Consider the following 20,118-nt stretch of genomic DNA (forward strand, 5'->3'; position numbering starts at 1 on the left):
GGGGGGGGGGGGGGGGGGGAAAGGAGTGATGTCTTAAATTTATTGCACCTATTTTCTATTATGTGGAGATGGTTATTTTTGAATAAGAAGAGAATAAGTAGAAGTTGTAGTTAGTGTTGTTGAATTGAAAACTATTTTGTTCTCTTTCTCTAGAAGTTATGGCTTGCACGTATCACACTACATTTGAACTGTAACTATTTCTGACAGTGTTCTGTAGCTTTGTAGAAATAAATTAAGCTGTGCTATGCATATATTTGTCACTAATTTAGCTTCATGTCTGTTCATTTTAGAGTAACGTGCATCTGCAGTGTTAGGTTTATATGTCATATACATGTAATAATACAATATTTAACAAAACAGTCTTTGGTTTACATACATGGCATTTGATAAAGCCTGTAAATCCAAACAACTGTTTTGTTTGCAGGGGTTTAAATCGGGCTTGAAAATTCATTTAAGTCAAAAAAGACATTTATCTATATAGAGTAAGATTTAGAAAACAATTTCAGCTGCATGTTGCAGTATTCCTGAAAGGGATTGAAAAGCTTTCCCCATAATGGTACATGTAGGGGGAGAAAGAAAGAAAATTTGCCTGTGAAACTGACCAGCTCTTTCACAGCAAAGTTGAAACTCTTCCACTGAATGGTGATATTTACCTTTCTAAAGCTCTTCTGTGCCATGATTTAACCTGGTCACAATTTGACTGGGATTTTCTGTAGCGTCCAAAGGGGAAAAGTTCACTTGCGCTGAACGCTTCAGCTATTGTCCCTAGTCTGTTGCTATAGTTTCTGCTTTTTAATCCCCCCTTGGCCTCAATCCTCCAGCTACATATGCACATTAACTTAATTACCTTGAGTTCCCTCACTGGAATCCGAGAGTATTAAGTGTAAACCTGTGCATATTTTAGGGATGGTTTTTTCTTTATCTTCATTTTTTCAGCTTCTTCAGGCTAATATTGATGGCTTGCAAATAAACACCCTAATTTGAATATCTACGCTTATGATATCCTTCAGCAAAGTGATTGTTATCTTAATGTGTTCTCTGTCTTGACCATCAGTAACATTTATACCGTATTAATGGTTTCCTACAAAATCAGGGTAAAAGTGTGTGTTTGGAGCTTCAGTTGCTCAATGGAGCTTTCATAAACTTCTCTATCTAGTATTGGCCTCTGGTGTGCACTGCCTGCACTGGCAGATCTCTCAATCAGAAGTAGAAGCTGCAATAGAAACCTCAATTTGGTACCTCTGTACAGAAACAAATCATACCTTTCTCACTGAGGGCAAGAAAAAGAAATGCTTAGTTCTGTGTTTGAATAACTGTAAAAGCTGATGGACCTGTGGAAAGTAGTCCATTGATACATTAGGTATAAAATCTTATGCATGTTTGAACGTGGAATTTAAGCTATTGCTATTGTGTCCTTGGTACTGGACCCCTGCCTCCCTGAGGATTCAGCCCTTGTACCCTGACAGCAGCTGTTATCAGCTAAGGTTATGAGTAACATGGGATGGAGAAAGTGGAACTTAAGACTTGAGCAAATCCAGTTTTAAAATACAATGGAAAATTATAGAATTAACCAGAAATGTACTGGATTATTTTAACGATATGTGATGTGATATGTTTGCCCTAGATGACAAGTATTTTTAAGGAGTTCTCTTATTATTGAGGGTACCATTGCTGAATTTCAGAAAAGGAACTTTCTTGCATGTTTTTCACTAGGTAATGTAGCATAAGCTTTTGGAAGAACAACTGAATTTCTGTTGCCTTATAAAACATTAGGAATTAGGATATTGGTGACTTCTTGTCACTCAGTGACTGCATTGACTAGACCTGTATTTTGTCTTCTGAACTCAGCCCTACCTGTTCTGTCAGTCGAGGTGAAGCTTTTAAAATAGTGAATGTTCACTGCAATCCATGCACATGTTTCTTTCCCTGTCTTTCTGCAAAAAATATTAATGCAGTTCACATTTGAAAGCTAATCCTGTTAGATACATTTATTTTTAATATACTAGGGTGCTTATGTGTGCAACATGCCTCTGTTGGCCAGGTCTATAAAGTAATGAGGATTTAAGTGATTACATGTTCTGGCTATTTCAATTACCTAGTCATACAGAAAAAAAAAAAGAAGTAAAAAATGCTATGAAACCAACTGTTAAAATTGCTTTGGAATTGCTTTTCCTTCCAGGATATAAAGTCTATATCCTTAGTGGTCTTAGGTTTTACTAGTTTCATTAATTTCTCAGTGAGTGTGAATATTTTGTATGTCTACAATAATTTATAAAATCAAAACATATTTTACATTAAATGTGTAAGGCATTCTTTCCAGCTTTTCAACAACTGTTCTAAATTGGGTAACATGCCATCGGTATTTCTTCATTTAAAATTTGGAAATAAGCAGTTGTAGAAACGGTTGAGCACCTGTGTGCATGTTGAAAGTAAATACGTTAGTATCATGAGCACTTCTGATTTCCTATTATCATGATCCACGTAACTTTGCACACATTTACTTCTTAGAGGTTGCCTATGAATAATGCAAAAGTAATAGCTATCCTGATAACAGTGCTTTCTGTCATCCTTAGGATAAGAGTTATTTTTTTAAATTCTGTAATTGCGGTTTCTGTAAATTATTTTTCTTACTGTTAGTTTTTAGTTTGAATCAATTGAAGAGCTTGATGGAAATGAAGTAAATGATTTACCAGTACTCTGTGGGGGAGTGTGAAGCATTAGTTTCTTGCCAGTGAACTGTTAGAAATTTGCTATCTTCTAAAGAATTGCTTGATAAATTTTCATTGTACAGAGGAAGTAACCAGAAGTTAAAATCTCTAAGTTGGGCTACATTTATACTAACCACTGTGAAATTCTTACTAGCAATCTGAGTGTCTCTAAAATACGCAGAGATTCAAGTCACTTCTGTGGGCAAAACTGAGCGATTGTTCTGGTTAAGGGTGTTGGGATTCTTGGGACCACGGTAGGAAAGGACATGCAATAGTCAGCCTGCCAATCTTCTGTGTAGAGGAGGATTTTCATCTTCTTGGAAGACTAATTTGTAAAATACTTTTAATTTTTAACCTGTGAAGTCTCAGTAGTGTCGTTTGCTAGGAGCCTGATAGAAAGTCAATAACCTGGATCAATGGGAGAAAAATTTACCTAGGTGTTGAAATGAAAATGTGCCTGTGTTCTTCTATTCATGTCAGGATCGATACCAAGTTTTTCTGTTCTCATAAACTTCATCTTCAGTTAATACACTTTTGCGACCGTTTGTTTTTTGCAGAGACCATATGAAACTTCAGCTGGGAAGAGTGTTTTCTGCAAAAAATAAAAGGATACAAAGCAATTGTTAATGAGATACTTTACAAAAAATATTAACTACACAGTGTTGATCAAAAACGTGTTGTAGAGACTGGTCCCATTCAAGAAAAGGGATAAACTTTAAGGCAAGACTGCATCTAATCCTTTCTTTCTGTAAACTAGTTATTTTAATTTAAATAACTCCTGTTCAAATACAGAGATCTTTGAAATGACATTTTGAAGGTTTTGTGTGAAAGGGAGCGAGTGAAATTGTGAAGTCACATTATGAATCTCTTTTATTTGTGTTTTTCTCTATGTTCTCTTTGAATCACAGGAGGAAGGTCTTTGTTGTTTGTGTTGAGAGAACGGTATTTTACACGTTGCCTTTAAGATATTCTTAGAGAAAAGAGTAATTTTCTTTTAATGTTAATTGTTCTTGATGAGTAAATAATTTGACTATGAGTACATTCTGAGATGAAGTCTGGCTTCAATTCTGATCTCATGGAAGACAAACCATAGCTGGAAACCTAAATGCTTTCTCTTGGAAAGTGCAAAGGCAGTGTGTAGAGACTTTAGACTACTTAGATTTATTCTTTCATAATGAGCACTAGGTTTCATTTATCCAGTAAGTATTTCAGATTAACTTTTAAAGTCAAGTGCACACTTCTGAAATCAAGGTGAAAAATCTTAAATTTCATTTAAGGTTTTTTTTCAGCATTAAGCATTTTATAAAATAGGAATTAATAAATAGCACCAGGATGTTGACAACTGTATGAAAATAAAGCTTTAGGGAATGCAGTCTTGTTTCCTAGGATTCATTTGGTGCTATGTACTTGCTTTTTGTTACCACTGGGAGTTCGTGGGCTCCAAGAATAATAAAATACCCGAGGCCCACACAATGCTCTTAATTCTATAACCAAACCAACTAACAGCATGTTGGATAACTTCTTTTGAAAAATAGCATGGAAAAAGACTTAACTAGAAGTTTCTGGATTTCAGATTCATTTTTCTGCTTGGGAAATTAATTTTTTTTTCACTGGCTTCTGTCATGCTAGGGCAATTTCTATTTTAACCTGCATGTCGTCACTTTCCCCCTGGACTGCTAGCACAGGGCAGCTGCAGTTCTCTGGGGACCTCTCTGCTCCGCTCCAAAACAATGTTTTGGGTTATTCTATCATTTTATGCCACTGTTAGTCACCAAGTCTGCAAGTCTGTCCCTTCTCCAGGACAGTTTGGTTATTTGAGAGCAGTAATAACAGGATGCTGAGAGATGGAGCTCCAAGAAGTCCTCAGTGGCCTTAATTTAAATTTCCTCCTTCCATCCTAGTTTTTATGGATGGGCTGTCAAAGCCCTCAGACTTGTCTAGCTCATCAAAAGCTTGAAGGGACCAGACTTGGAGAGAACTTTGAGGGCCACACAGCTTAGCAATATTAGTTCTTGCCTGTTGAGAGCAAGTTTAAATGGATACTGACTACAATTCTTGAGATGCAAGGAAAAAAGTTATGCTATTTAATCCTGGTGATTTCTGAGTGGCATCACAGCTTGTATCATTAAAAAAATTCCCAACATTTATGGACCCTCAGAGGACAAATTATCATAGGATACTGACCCAGAATGATGAGCACTTGCACTGGAAAAGGTCAGTACTCTGAGCATGTATTAACTCAGGAGAGGAACGTAATAAAACTGCCATTTGAGTGCTGTTGCTGCAGAGTAAGGAAATTTGTATCTTTTTCTCTAACGGGTCACATAGAGGTTAGGCATGTAGTGCTAGCTGGTTTACATAAACCTGCTACTGCTGCATATCATCAAACTTATCCTCCAAAAATTAATTTATGAAAACATTACCTCCTCCTTGTTTTTTCTGAGGTTATAGACAGGAATCTCTACCACTCGAAACCTAGCACTAAAAAGAGATAATACCTCCTCTTTTTTTTTTTTTCTTTACATAATAAATGTGTTGAACATTATAAGATGAAGAGCTTTTAATTTTATGAAATTTGGTTGGCTGTCAAAGAGACATTATAACAAGTGGTTTCCAGCCAAATTGCATTTGCTGAGGAGTGATGGATCTCTTGCCAGCACTAAAGAGGCACTCTTCACGTTGGATGTCTGCACGCTCCTCGTGGGCAGAATGCAGTAATCTTTCTGAACGTAGACATTAGAAATTCCATAGCAAAAATGGAAGTTTTGGTATTAACCATGTCACTACTTCTAGCCAGCTGGTGTTTTAACAAATAGAGGAATAGAGCAGGTGAAGTTGGGTGGCATTGTTCTTGCTCAAATGGTTTGCTTTTGTGACTGTCTTATACTGTTGCGATATTTTTCCTGGGCACTGCTTTTTATTCTTTTTTCTTTTTTTTTTTTTTTCCTTTTTTTTTTTAATTAAGAGAGGGAAGAAAAGAAAACATGGGTAGTGCATAACATGCCTGCATCATTCAGGGACAACTCATACCTTTTCGCATATTTCACTATATTGTCGTCTATTCATTCATCTATTGTGATGAATTCAGCATTAAAATGTAATCAAATAGTTATTTTTGTGTATGTATAAAAATTAGAAAAATATGTGATCCCATTGTAGGCAGCTCTCCAGAGAAAGTGAGTTTTGGAGACTTTTTTAGGACCATGTGTGCAAACAAAAAAAAAAGGGGTGGTTTAAATGCTGGAAACATTTAAGGCTAAGATGAGTATTTGTAACATTTCTTTGAGGATTTTTACACTAACGATTCAGAAAGATAGCATCCCAGGTATTACCTATAGAGTAGCTGTTAACAGTGGTATATCATCTGGATTCTGGTGATATTATACGAAAAATTTCAGTGTTTTGATGTATAAAACATTTAGGAGGTAAGCTAGATTAAAATGTAAGTTCACAGCTGTTTTAAATTTAAAGAAAAATAATTGTTTAAGCAACAGATGTTTTGACTTGAAAACTTCATTGTATCAGGAATAATATAGCATACAGTTAGGGAGCAATTCCTTGCTGCATATGAACTGTTAGTTTTATAAATACAATCGCCCACATTAAAATATTTATTATTGCTTGTTTCTGGGATAATACTGCTTATCACAAAAGTTTAAAAAACAAGTATGATTCTTCTAGTGTCAAGGGCAGAGGCAGAAAAAACAATTTTATCCCTTTTCAAAGGATGACATTTAAGAGTTTTAATGTCATTTTAAAATACACGTGGGTTGTTTTTTTTAATCTGTAGATAAACCCGTGTCAGATTTGAATGTTTTAAGATGCTGAAAAGAAAGGCTTCCTTTGCAGCTGCTGTTAACAACAAGAGAAAGATAATACTCATTTCTGTTTGTATCTTGAGCATTTAGTGAGGAAGTTCTGAAAATTATTTTTGTGAATGCAAATAAGATATGAAATGACTAAATGCTTTTGAGAGCTCTATGGAAATGATGCAATCCAAGAGAAAAATAGAACTGAGAACTCTCAAGTGTTATCATCATAGGTGCAGAACAGACAGCCTGTTAGATGCTATCTCTGTAATGAAAAGACAAATAAAAATTATAAAATAATAATACTAACAATCCTGTGGTCAGAAACTAAGGTTAAAGTTGCCCACTATGGAGCTGGAGATCGTTGGGGCATAAAAAGCATTTGTCATCTGGTGGACTTTTTTGTAATTAATGATGTTAAAAATTAACCTAATTTATATTATTCTCTGGAGATAAGTGCAATATTGCAATATAGGGGGATTGTTTGATATTTACAGTAGTATATGAAGGCTGAACCAAACTAGGAAAGGGACTGGGGAGTGTTGGGGGCACTGTGAGAAATTCAGTAATATGTTCATAGTTCTTAACCCAGCATTTAAAAGGATTGCAATAGTAAATGACTTAATAAATGTTAATTTCACAATTCCTCAACATCCTGAATTATATTTTTAATTCAGTGACATTAATGTAAAGTTTAATTAGCTCATGTGCAGAATCGTGTTATTTCCAGAGTATGTGGGAGTATACCTACTGTGTGTGTAAGCAAGCACATACTCAATGAAATACTAACACTCATTTGCTCATTGTATCATAATGTCCATCTCCAGCCAAAATCAGTTCATTTATAATTGAAGATATGGTGTATTGTGAAGTTATGCCTGCCACCATACAAAATTTCCAGGGCAGGAACCAGAGAATATAGAGAAATCATAACTGAACTCTGTCCAACCTGCTACGTTTTGGTATTGGTCGTCAATTACTCTTGGCAATCATAAGATCCTTATAAAATGATGAGTATCTTGGCAGTGCTTCTGTAGGCAACAGAAGCAATTATATTAGAGAGAGATGCAGCAAAAGACTGAGAGCAAGAAAAGCTATATTGGGATTCTCTTTAAAGATTTTGATTGCCTGTAAATACTGTTGTGGCCAGCTGTTGTGTTTGAAAATGTAATATGCTAAGCCCATGAGTCAGTTTTCCTTAAATCAATGTGGCTTGTATGTAACTATATTATTGGCTGATGAGAGTGAGCAAATCCTTTTTTACAGCCCTACTCAGTGGCTTGCTAATGATAACCTATCTCAGAAGTGATGTTGTAATGTGATTAATGTAACTGAAAAGCATGGATGGAAAAAGGAAATGTTCTTTCTTTCAAGAAGAAAGCATATTAATTGAATAGGTAAGGAAACCTGCAGAAGGAGAGAAAACCAGGTTGGATTTCAGGTTTCTGAGATGAAAACTGCAATTTCACAATTTGAGGTGGAATTTGGGGATTGAAGGTTGTGAATCTAAAACAGTGCTAAAAGATTTGTGTGAAACATGAAGGAATCTGTGTGTGTGCGTGAAACAGAGGGTAAGCTCACCTGCATGGAGATGAGAAATCTGTCTCTTAAAATCATATTTAAGCCTGGTAGTAAGATTGTATAGCTGTGTAATTAGGGGAAATCATTGTTACTTTGTTACTGCCTGAAGGAACTAACTGCTGTTCAGTTTGGATGCGCAAATACCTGGTGACATGATTGTCCATTCTGTCTCTAGATGGAACTTCTAATATCAGATAGTTCAGATGGTGTTAGCATTAAAGAAAAACATACAAATTAGAAGGTCAAACTAAACTAGAAAAGTAAAGTTTATTTTTCTGGAATTCTTCTAGTGAGCTGACTAGTCTGAATTCCCAGGGTCTCTTTTAAGGGAAGAGCAGGCTGCCTTGTACTGTTTGTCTAGGTGGAAGAATTGCATGCTATGAAAACCCCCTTGTCCACCTCCTCTTCCCCATCACCCCGATTCCTGTAGTTGACATGGGATGCTGAGATTTCAGTCTATGGATTTACCTCAGGACTAGATTACTGATGGCCCAGAAGAATTTTCTGCTGTCCCTATCGTCTCCCCCAGATGCCCATAGGGCTGGTATACCATGTTCTTTTGGAGAAGCCCTTATTTAATGGTACATGAGTAGTTCCCTATGGACCTTTCAGTCTTTTAGAGTGCCCTCACATTTGTGCCATGGGCTGTTGTTGCTTTTTTTGCTAAGCAGTAGCTTGTTCTGGGAAGGAAACATTCTGCCTGGGTTTTTCTGCTCTTGGAGCATCAGCAAGAGATACATAACAAAATGGTTTCGTTATCATGATTTTTTTTTTTCAGTGTTATCTGGCATTTATTTGAACTTAATAAATGGATCTGTTTTGTTTCGCAATGCAGAATGGGCGCAGCAGACAACATTTACAAAGGCCGAAGTACCTTTATGGAAGAACTGACAGATACTGCTGAGATAATAAGAAAAGCAACTTCAAGATCACTCGTAATTTTGGATGAATTGGGAAGAGGGACTAGCACACATGATGGAATTGCTATTGCTTACGCTACACTTGAACATTTTATTAGAGATGTAAGTGTTCAATCTGACACATGCTTGTGAATGCTTTTTCAGCCTGTGCTGTGTTAGGCTGACTTTGACATGTATTTCCTTGTAGAAATGTGGCATGTCTAAACGCAAAGCAAAGGAGTGTTGATAAAGGATACCAGTGCTATGCTGCTGTGTTTAAAAAAAAATTTAAAGCCAGACCTTCTTATATGTCTGTTTTATTGTTGTAGGTGGAGTCGCTGACACTGTTTGTCACTCACTATCCTTCAGTTTGTGAGCTAGAGAAGGTATATCCAGAAAAAGTTGGTAATTACCATATGGCTTTCTTGGTGAATGAAGAGGAAAGTGCTGAACAAAAAGGTACAGTGTAAATGTGTCTGAGATTCTGGCCCAATAGGTATAGGCAGAAATTGTAAAATTGTTATGGTAGTTTAGACCTCCAGATTAAAGTGATACATCCAAAATCACTAGAATATCAGCCTATACACACATTTTGGGGGGCTTGAAAATTGAACAACCATTTCTCTTTCACAGTTAATATAAGGATGACTGAGCTAGGTTAGGTAAAAGCCCAGCCCAGTGTCCAGTTTCTCACAGTGGCCAAATACAAAGGATTAGGGAGGAGGGATTAGGGATGAAACATATGGCAACTCTTTCTCTGAAAGATCTTAGTGGCTGCAAACATTTGCTGTTTAGGGGGCTTCAAGAGCTAGATGTGTTTTCTGGTTTTTATTGTTGTCCATAGATTTCTTTTCAACAAGATTATCAAGTTTTCATGTGTATCCATGTGTACTTTTATCATCTTTATCCTACTGTGTCAAGCAGCTCCAAAATTTAACACTGCATTGTGTGAAGAACCACCCCCTCGTTTGTTTTGAAACAGCATGTAGCTTCACTTGATGGTCCCAGTTCTTGAATTAGAAGAGGCAGAGGAATAATCTCTGTTCATCCTCTCTATGCCATGCCTAATTTTGTAGATTGCTTATTATAATACCATTCAGTTCTGTTCTTACCAGGCAGAAGAGTTACAGCATTTCTTCTTGTCACTTTTGCTCTGAATTAGTTAGTATTTTCTGTAAAGTTCGTCAGCTTACTGCTTAGCTCTTTTCTTGTTTAATAATGAGTATGTTGAGCAGCTCTGTCTAACTGCAGTGATGATCACCCTTCATGGTGAGAACTGACTGTTATTGTCAGTTTCTTATCTTTTAACCAATTATTTACAAATGCAAAGGCCTTCCTTTTAGATTATGGCTGTTTAATTTTCAGAGTAGTATTTGATGCAGGACTCTTGTCAAAAGCCTTTTGAAATTGACATAGGGTTTTATCTGCTGGATTTCTCTTACTCAGATGGGTTTCAAACTTACAACAGATTTGTGATGTAGGATTTTTCCTCTGTACAAACTGCTTTGATTTTTTTTTCTCTTCTTGATGAATCGGGTTTAATCAAGTGCTTGACCATTCTGCTCTTATTCTGTTTTTCCTAGTAATGGCCTGTTTCCTGAATCATTCCTGGAATTTTTTTTTTTAAGAATTGATATGGTATTTGCCATTAACCTTCTCCCTAATCCATTCTTAATATTGTATTATCTACTTACATTGTAAACTAATCGGGACAGGGTGCTTTAGTATTTGCCACTAAATAATGTGTTTAAATATATAATCTGTCACTTTTAAACTGATTTTCAGAGAGTTAGTTTAAAAATTTAGGGTTTGGCTGGGGGGAGACTTCAGCTTTTGTATTCTGTTTAATATTAGAAGCAGGGATCCCTGAAATAGGTGGTAACTTTGATCACAAGTAGTTCAGAGTAACGTTGTGTTTAGGTGAGTGCTAGCTGTCCACGCTGGTGTTCCCAGCTAAGAGCATCGCTCTCCTGAGCATCAGCATGTCCCTTTCTTACAGAGTTCATTGATTGACCTGTTGATCTCTGATACTCTCAGACAACTGAGATGTTATCAACGTTCAATACTTACTCTTCCTTCGCTAATGAGTCCATGAAACCCTGTACTTAATGTTTCACTGCTCTTTTTCAGCATTTCTGCTTTCAGTGTTTGTTAACCTGAATCTTCAGACCATACTTAGTCTTCACTGTTTTGCTAGAGAAAGCACAAAAGGTGTAGCACGACAGCCTGAGAGCAACAGCACATCTATGTTTCTTACTCTCTCTGTATCTTTGGCTCCTCTTGTCTTAACATTTTAATTGTTTTATTTAAGGTGAGTTTTATGGCATGTTTTTTTCCAATCTTTGGCTTGATCACTTAGATTGAATCAGCTTGAGTCATCAGCATTTATGGAAATCTCCATTGTTTCTAAAAACCTGCGTTTTTAAGACAGAAGAAGGAATGCAGTAAATGACACCATAGTTTTTCTGTTCTTTACACAAGGCCTGGATTGTGCAGGGATGCAACAAGGATGTTTAAAGAGGAAAACGAAGGAGTCATCAGATTTATAATGATGGTTCTTATGCTTCCATCTTACTTTCATGGAATAGAAAGAATCCCTAGCGGAAGATCCACCATCTGAACCTTTGATTTTTCTTAAGCATTTTCTATGTCTCCTAGCCTCCTGGTAGGCAGCAAACTTTTTGTTGTGCTGTAGTTACGGACTTCCTGACTGTGGGGTCACTGAAACTTACATTATTCTATCATTGCTTACCAGAATATCCCAGTTACAGCATAATTAACCAATTTGACGTACAAAGCTGCTATGTTTCACATACACACAAACAAGTCTGCTTAAAAAGATAACAGGTAAAAGTCTATTAAAGAGGTTTTTCAGTTTCACAATGGGCAGGTAAAATGTGTGGTCTCAAAGAAACATTTTTTCTTTTGTATTTCTTCAGTGGAATAAATCATAGAGGAAGCATGAATGGTAATGAGACCACAGTCTTTGCCATTTCAGTCTTTGGTCTAATACATTTTATTAACATAATAGAAGAGGTTTTGATTTTGGTTTTATTTTTTCAGGATCTGAAGATGAAGAGAATCCTGAATTTATCACTTTTCTTTATCAAATTACTAAAGGAGTCTCTGCAAGGAGTTATGGGCTAAATGTTGCCAAACTGGCAGAAATTCCTGAAGAAGTCTTGAAGAAGGCAGCTCACAAATCAAAGGAGTTGGAGACAATAGTGAATATGAAAAGGTCAGAAAAATTGTGATTTTTCTTTTTTTTCCCCCGCCCCTAATGAAACTTCAGCATTTCATACAATGTGCAATAAAAACAACAGGAAGAGCCTCTTCAGATATCCTCCTACCCTTCAGGGAAGAGACAGTGAAACAAAACTTTGAAAAAAATTTTTGGGAAATTGTGCTATCCATTTCAATCAAAGCTTTATTTTATAGTTTGCTATCGCGTCAAAGGCTAATTGCTGCCCTCTGAAACAAGATTGGAAAAAAATAAATATACATTGAGCTAACATTAGGAACAAAGTATTTTTTATTTGCTTATGGCAAATGTTAGTACATTTATTCTTCCAGGTATTTTCACTGTATTCAGGAAGACGAATTTGAAAGATAACAATCCTGTAATATGTACTTCTGTTCTCACCAGTCACAGTGAAAGTATCAATAGGTTTAATTTAGAAAGTATATTATTCACTTTGGAACTTGAAATTCTATTTGCATACTATAGTGTAGAGGGGAATGCGGATATTCTTCTGGTTTAACTTAAAAATAAAAACTTAAAATGTATTTTGGTTGCACCCCAAACACACAAAATTTTACAGAAGTCTGGGGATTTTAATATTTTTCTAAGAACCAATTTTCATTTAGGGGCGTATGTCCATTATATATTAGGCTAGTTCTGAAAATTGCCATGTCTATCAAATAGCACCATCTTTATAAAACCTGTAGTGTTATGTACACAGTTTAGATACAAATATGTGCTAATGCTGATATTCATTTCCACTGATTTTTTTATTGTTGTTATTTTCAGTGGCAGTCCAATCAGCAAAGTTCAAATAGCCCTCTAGGAATATAATAAATCAAGATGTTTGTTGCCCAATGTGCATAACTAATCCTTACAGAATAATTTCATGAGAGAAAATTTTCAGTAGTAATTTGTGGGTGCAAGCAATTGTTTTGAAATTTAACAGAGCTTAGCACTTAAAACCTGTTATTATCACCTTTTAAGAAAGCAAAATAAAAGCATTCTATTGAAGATACATGACAGTTTTGGGGAAAAATAATGTGATAGCTTATGTTAATTGGAAATAGTCCATAATTTGACAAAAGTAAAACAAGAAGTTACTAGCAATGTCTTAACTCTGCTGTTAATAGGGTATGTATGGTTCTAAAATCAAGAAAAATTTTTTATTCTGAAGCATGAGAATATGAGCTGGAAGGCCAGAGTTACTGTGCAGTAAAATTGAGATGTGAAATAAATGTCTCTTTGGTTTATCTTCCTTTGTTCTGTGGAAATCGTGCTAGCATATTACTCGGACAGGGCACAAGTAAAGCTCTAGCATTTCTCTATTGCTAAAAAGAGAGTTAATTGCATGCAAAACCTATGAGCAGTAAAAATAGCATATGATGATGTTGTTAGAGAACTGATTTACAGTGCCCATAGAGGGGTAAAGCAAGGGCTGACTGGGCAGTCTTAATTATGGGACTTAATTCTCTCCCATTTATCAACTTTTGAATATGTAAGCTACCATCTGTATTTTAGCTTTTGGTGTGTAATTTGCTTGTATTCTGAAAGTGAAAAGGAACAAATACTAAATGTAAAGCTGTGATGAGTCCTTTATCCTGACATACCACTAAGTCTGGGAGCCCCAGAAGGTCACACTTCGCTGTGGGCTGCTGCCTCCTGAGCTACACCAGCCCTTGTTCCGGGGAGGGACCAGCTGGAGCAGGCTCCCCAGGCACATCTCCTGCAGGCTGCTGCTGGAGAAGGTGGTCCTTCACCTTCTCTCCGTGGTGACAGGGCTGGGCTTTTTGCATGGCCACAAAACAGGCCGGGTCAGGAGTCTGATCCAGCTGAAAAGTCATCCTTTCTCCAGTTGACACCATGCAGGTTCAGTTTCCTGGTGTTACATGTGGAGGGGCATCACTGCTTGGAGAAGGAGGAGGCCCTTGATTCTGGCAGCAGTCGATAGAGTATAGGTATCCTTGAGAATGCAGCCCCACCTGCCAGAGCTGCCAGCAGAAGTTTGACACTTTTGCCTCTCCCCTTTCATGGGAGATGGTGCTGTGGAGAGGGGTCAGGGACAAGGGACATCTGTCACACCAATTCATCAGATTTGACCTGTACCGGGTTATTCCTTCGTTGTAGACCTCTTGCGTGCACTTTGGAGGGACCTTTGTGCATCCTGGAGCTCAAGTCAGTGAAAAATAAAAAAAACCCACCAAATGCATCTGATGATTTCACAGTGCATAAATTATTACATTACATAATTCTTAGTTTTTCCAGTTCTCCTATGTAGGTCATTACAGAAATATTTTCTTTTGTATATTCCTGTTTAATATGTGATCTAAATGTCAAAGTATTGTTCTATACCTTCTCCCCAAAAGGGATATCAACAATTTTAAAAACGGGCATGATATATCTGTGGTAGGAAGTAAAAGATTATCATGATCTTGGGAATCAGACTCAGACCTGTTCATAGCAGTGTACTTGTGCTGTCACAATACCCACAGGCCAGCTGCCTTGACTTATTTTTTTAAATCAATTTCATAATATTTAAGAAAATCCACTGGGTAATTCCATCCAGTCTTGACATCTTTGTCGTCAGGAATGTGTGTTAACCCATTTTAAATATCTTTTTGTTACAAGTCCTTCTTAAATCAAAAAATATTAAACAGGATGTGTGTACTTGTTTATTTTGAAAATGCGTTCTCTCTTTGTGATTCTACCAGTGTAAATTTGTATGAACTGAATGCTGAAAATTAAATGGTGCAAAATACAATACTGTTTATTTCTTTAAATGGTTTACTTTTGCTCAGTGTTGTATTTCATCTTGTCAATGCTTCTGGTCCTGTAAATTAGTTACAAAATTAAATTGTTGATTGTCCTAGAGCTGGAGTATATATATTGGAAAATGTTAACTGATTGCTTAATGATCACATAACATTTTGGGCTATGCAAACTGCTGGGTTTCTTTATAGAAAAATAGTTTTGACTGCATATAAAGTCTTGCAGATGACTGTAGGGCTTTTAAGATTTGATGTCTTTAATTTAAAAATGTGTCCATATTTTGATTGACTTTTTTTTTCACCCCTTCCAGAAAAAAGCTAAAGTCCTTTGCTGAAATATGGAAGATAAATGATTCTCAGGAACTGAAAAAATGGAAAAGTATGTGTGAACCTGAAGATGAAAGAGAAGACGGTTTTTAATCCTCCAATCATGCTTAAAGATGGAAAGTATTGGAGCTGCAAAATACAGGTCTAGAGAGTAATAGATTCTACCAGGGTGTAGTTCTAGGTGCATTAAGTGGACTTTTCTGCCTTTTGAGAGATAAGAGATGCTGCGTTGTGATATGATGCCCCACATCCACATCCTGACTGTCACTTTCTCACTCCATGTTCCTTCCCTGAAGCAGTTTCCACCCTTTTCCTGAATTGCAAAAAGTCTACTGGCATTGGATTTTGTTTATAGTATGTTTAGAAAACATGAAAAATTATGTTGGTAAATTATTAGGTAAATCTTTTATAAATAAAATAATGTCTTTTAACTTTATTGTACCTCATTTTCTAAAGAAATACTCCTCCGCATTGGGAAACTGTAGCTGAGTCTTGACCATGCTGTACTGCTGTGTAATTGGTAAGAATGAATACCATAAATAGACTTTTTGTTTTGTTCTGCTATTAATGCATTTAAAATTCACTGGGTTTGTAGAGAACCCCTTAACTTTTATGTGCACTGTGAGTTTCAGCAAGTGTGTGTTATGTGGCTGGATATGAGAGATTTGTTTCTACTCATGAGGTTGATGATGGTGTAACCAGTAGTTTTCAAAGCAGCAGCACAAAACATACAGTGGCTGTGTTGTGTTTTCCCTCATCTTCATCCTCATGTATGCCTGCTTCTTTTTCACCTTCAGCTTTTCTCCTGATCTTGGCCCTCTCTGGCACGGTCTGATAAATAATGTTGGACTATCATAAGATGAGCTGAAAGAGTCAATTCAAACTATGCAACTGGCATCCCCAGTGCTCTGTCAAATGCAGAGTAAAACTGGGAAAAACAGAAATGTTTTAAAGAATTTTTATTTGCAGCTCTCAAGTCCAAATTTTAAATGGGGATATGATATACAAATTGTTTTTCTTTTGTAAATATAACCAGGTGAAATACCTTGCTGTGAAAATGGAAAATGATGTTCACGTACTTAAACCTTGGCAAATAGTTTATTGTATTTAAAAAAAAAAAACCAACACATTTTATTAGGTGGGAAGAAGTGCAATAAAGTATGATCTTGCTTTTGCTATAAGGAAAATAATAAAATGAGGTTTTGTTATCTTTGAGACAGCTGAAGTGTTCAATTTTTTTCAGTAAATGAGGGATTTTTCTGCAAACTAGTGCGTGTCAGATGAATATGAAATATTTTTATTGCAAGTGATTGAATTAGCCTTTTCAATATAAAGAACTTTGTACAGAAAAGGGTGTTAATTTTTTAGCTGTGATAAACAATTGCTAGCCTTCACCAAAGACTTTTTTCCAGGTTCTTCAGGTGACAAAGCATCATTTGAACAAATATAGTTTGCCTGCCACTCAAATATCAGTGATCAATACAACCATCTCCTTCCAGAGTGTGCAGTGTATTTATCTAAACTGGAAGAGGTGAAGAAGAAAACTGGTCTTTCAAGCTGTGGTTACACACTTGTGTTTATCTGTGCCACACACTCTGAAGCACAATGAAGGTAATACTCCATTATTAATGTACGTAGATGCAGTGTGTTGGATTGAAGGACTTCTGACCATAGTCTTCCAGGAGAATAAATGAGCCTTTGCTAAATTCCCATATGTGCTAAATGTGCTTTTAGTGAGACTCTCTTTGCCCTCAAGGGAGCATTCAGACTGTGCTCTGACAAGAAAAAAACACCTGGATGCAGTCTGAAAAAACTGAAGAAATACAATTAAGAATGGGGAAATGGACACGGTGTTACTGGCCTGCTCACACTATCAAGAGCAAAGCAATTACAGCAGGCTTTTCTCTTAATGTCTGTGATCATGTCGGAAATAACTGTTGATTTTAACCCTGCTCAGTTCAGCCGTGGAGGTTAGCTTCCCATCCTGATAAAGTTTCTGCTGGATTTGTGAGCTAATTATTAAAGCTAGTGTTTTATTCACTGCTGATTATTATAATTCCTAGCAGATATGTAGGGAGTTATGACTGTTTGAGAACACACTGTAAGGAGATGCACGGTATAATGCTCATTATAATTCCTATGAATTATATGAGTATAATGAGATGTGTTTACTGCTGGTCTTAGGATACATTTACAATGAACCACAGTGCAGATTTATCTAGAGCTTGTTCCGCTGAGAGGGAGCAGGGTGAGCACCATGTGAGGGTGATCACTTTGGGACATGACAAGTTCAGAGCTCTCTTTGTGTGAGACCAGGCACAGTCTAGACAGGCAACCAGACAGACATTCCTTGGCCTTTGGTAGCAGAGAGGGATATAAAGAAACAAAGGCTTGCTGGAAAACATTAAGTTTTGTAGGAGGTTTTTGGGTTTTGGTTTTTTTCATTTCTTTTGCTATGGTGGTAAGTTGGGACTTTTGTCTGTCATAGCAGGAGTCCTTCCAAGAGACAGAGAAGCTATTTTCCGTTTGTTTTTTTTTTTCTCTTTTGTCCCCTTCTTTTCTTTGAAATTCCAGCACACTAAGCTGCATCTTGAAGACAATTTGGTAGTAGTATGATCTTGGAGATGTCCCCTATTTCTAAACCAGAGTAATCAAATTTTGTCTGTGTGCTGAGCCAGCAAGTTTGACCCCAGGTACTGGTGGCTGTAAGCTAAAAGGAGAGTGGTGCATACTTAGATGGTCTTTGGTTATAGTGGGAATTCATGCTACTCTTGACTTTCCCTTCAAGAAAGGCATGTCTAAATATTGATATATTTGGAAACCTGACTAGAGCATTGGCTCATACTGCCTGTACCAGCATGTTATTCACATGATTCGAATTTAATATTAATGTGAAAAATGCACTTTTGTGCTATACCCAAAGGTACAGTCTCCTTGAAAGACTTTTGCACTTTATGGCTTCTGTCAATTTTTTTCTTTTTTTTTTAATAATGGTATTTATTGCTTCCTTAAGCTCTTTCAGTGCTCTCTCTTCCTTGCTCTTAACATAAAAGTTCTAATGCCCTTGTGCATATTGTCTTGAATGCGTTGGCTTTATAAATCCCAGCACCACAGGTTAGCAACAAAAACTGCTAGACCATTTTGATGGAAGGGAAGGAGAGAGAGGGCTGGGTGTGCTGTCACTGCCTTTTTGTGTTCGGTTATGTAAGAACGTCATTATAGAACTCGCAAAGTAAAATACATTACCAGTACCAATTACCTTTTCTACTGGCATACAACATCTTTCACTGAAGTAACTCTCCAGAGGATTGTTTTTCCATTGTATTGCACAGTTTTCCAGAAGTATTTATAGAAATGGCATGAATTTGCCTACCGCGTAAGTTTACAGAACATATAAATGGATTTAAAGATGAGTGAAATGGCAGCTGAGTCAGGTATTGCAGTAAGTCTGTGCACTGCAATGAAAGTAACGTTTATTTACTGAAATCTATGGGAAAGTAAATTATCCAAATATTTCTACCACATATAAAATTTAGTGAGAATTTAATTCAATTACTTCTCAGTAGTTCTGATATATATGCATGTTTCATAGGGAAGTAGAGGTTTGGTAAGTTGCGTTGCACTGAGAGAAGTAAGACCCTGTCCCGCCATCTGGATCAGGCTTCAGAATTGTTATCAGAAGACCTCCTCCTCCTGTCCCACCTCAGGTGGTCATTGCAAACTCCTCCAAAATCCCAGCACCAGAACCGCAAGCCTCGGACACCAGCCTGAACAGTAAGTCTGAGCTGCCTGTCTCTTTTCCCACTTTCAGATTTTAACAGAGTGGGTGGTTCTCATCACCTTTCAATTGTTGCTAAACACAAAGGCCGTAGCAAGCTGAAATTGACCATCTTAGCATAACTTTCCCATCTGTTTTTAAAGCTTTCCTTCATCTCCCTGCAAAATCTTCTGCAATCAAATCCAGATCAAACATTTGTTAAATTGGAATTGAGTTCCAGGGGACAAATTAGCAGTCTGGTGATCTGAATTGGGAATTTAAAAAAGCCACACGGCCAGAGCCCAAGAAGGGATTGACAGCGGAACAAGGATGAATTCAGGATTGAAAATCCAGCTGGCAGGGGAACATGGGATTCAGTTCTGAGACAACTTACTTGGGTCTTTGACGTGCATCAGTCCAGTGCTCTTAATGGAATCACATCATAGAGCGGTTTGGGTTGGAAGGGGTCTTAAGGATTACCTAGTCCAACCCCCTGCTATGGGCAGGGACACCTCCCACTAGAGCAGGTTGCTCAAAGCCCCATCCAGTCTGGCCTTGAACACCTCCAGGGATGGGGCATCCACAATTTCTGTGGGCAACCTGTTCTAATGTCTCACCACCCTCACAGTGAAGAATATCTGATCTAAATCTGCCCTCTTTCAATTTAAAGTTGTTATCTCTCAGAGTCCCTCCCATCTCTCCTGTAGCCCCCCTCAGGTACTGGAAGGGGCTAGAAGGTCTCCCTGGAGCCTTCTCTAGGCTGAATAACCCCAACTCTCAGCCTGTCCTCACAGCAGAGGTGCTCCAGCCCTCTTTAGCATCTTCATGGCATCCTCTGGACTCAGTCCAACAGGTCCATGTCCTTCCTCTGCTGAGGACTCCAAAGCTGGACACAGTGCTCCAGGTGGGGTCTCATGAGAGCTGACACCTCCCGTGACCTGCTGGCCACGCTTCTCATGATGCAGCCCAGGATGGGGTTGGCTTTCTGGGCTGCACTGTTGACAATTCTTGCTTTGTAGCTCTCTGTA

At 37.2% G+C, this 20,118-nt stretch overlaps 1 protein-coding gene across 2 annotated transcripts in view; it reads left to right on the forward strand.

Annotated features, from left to right (window-relative positions):
- Nucleotides 1–16,548, forward strand: part of MSH3 (mutS homolog 3) — a 117,379-nt gene extending 100,831 nt beyond the window's left edge. For both annotated transcript variants that reach the window (XM_014960528.1, XM_014960527.1), the window contains 4 exons: nucleotides 8,934–9,120; nucleotides 9,327–9,456; nucleotides 12,061–12,235; nucleotides 15,318–16,548. In XM_014960528.1, coding sequence (XP_014816014.1) covers nucleotides 8,934–9,120; nucleotides 9,327–9,456; nucleotides 12,061–12,235; nucleotides 15,318–15,426 — 601 coding nt within the window. In that variant the 3' untranslated portion in view covers nucleotides 15,427–16,548. The remainder of the gene's footprint in view (nucleotides 1–8,933; nucleotides 9,121–9,326; nucleotides 9,457–12,060; nucleotides 12,236–15,317) is intronic.
- Nucleotides 16,549–20,118: the final 3,570 nt, after the last annotated feature.

The sequence above is a fragment of the Calidris pugnax genome, unplaced genomic scaffold, assembly GCF_001431845.1.
Source record: "Calidris pugnax isolate Ruff unplaced genomic scaffold, ASM143184v1 scaffold326, whole genome shotgun sequence".
In the NCBI taxonomy this organism is placed as follows: Eukaryota; Metazoa; Chordata; class Aves; order Charadriiformes; family Scolopacidae; genus Calidris; species Calidris pugnax.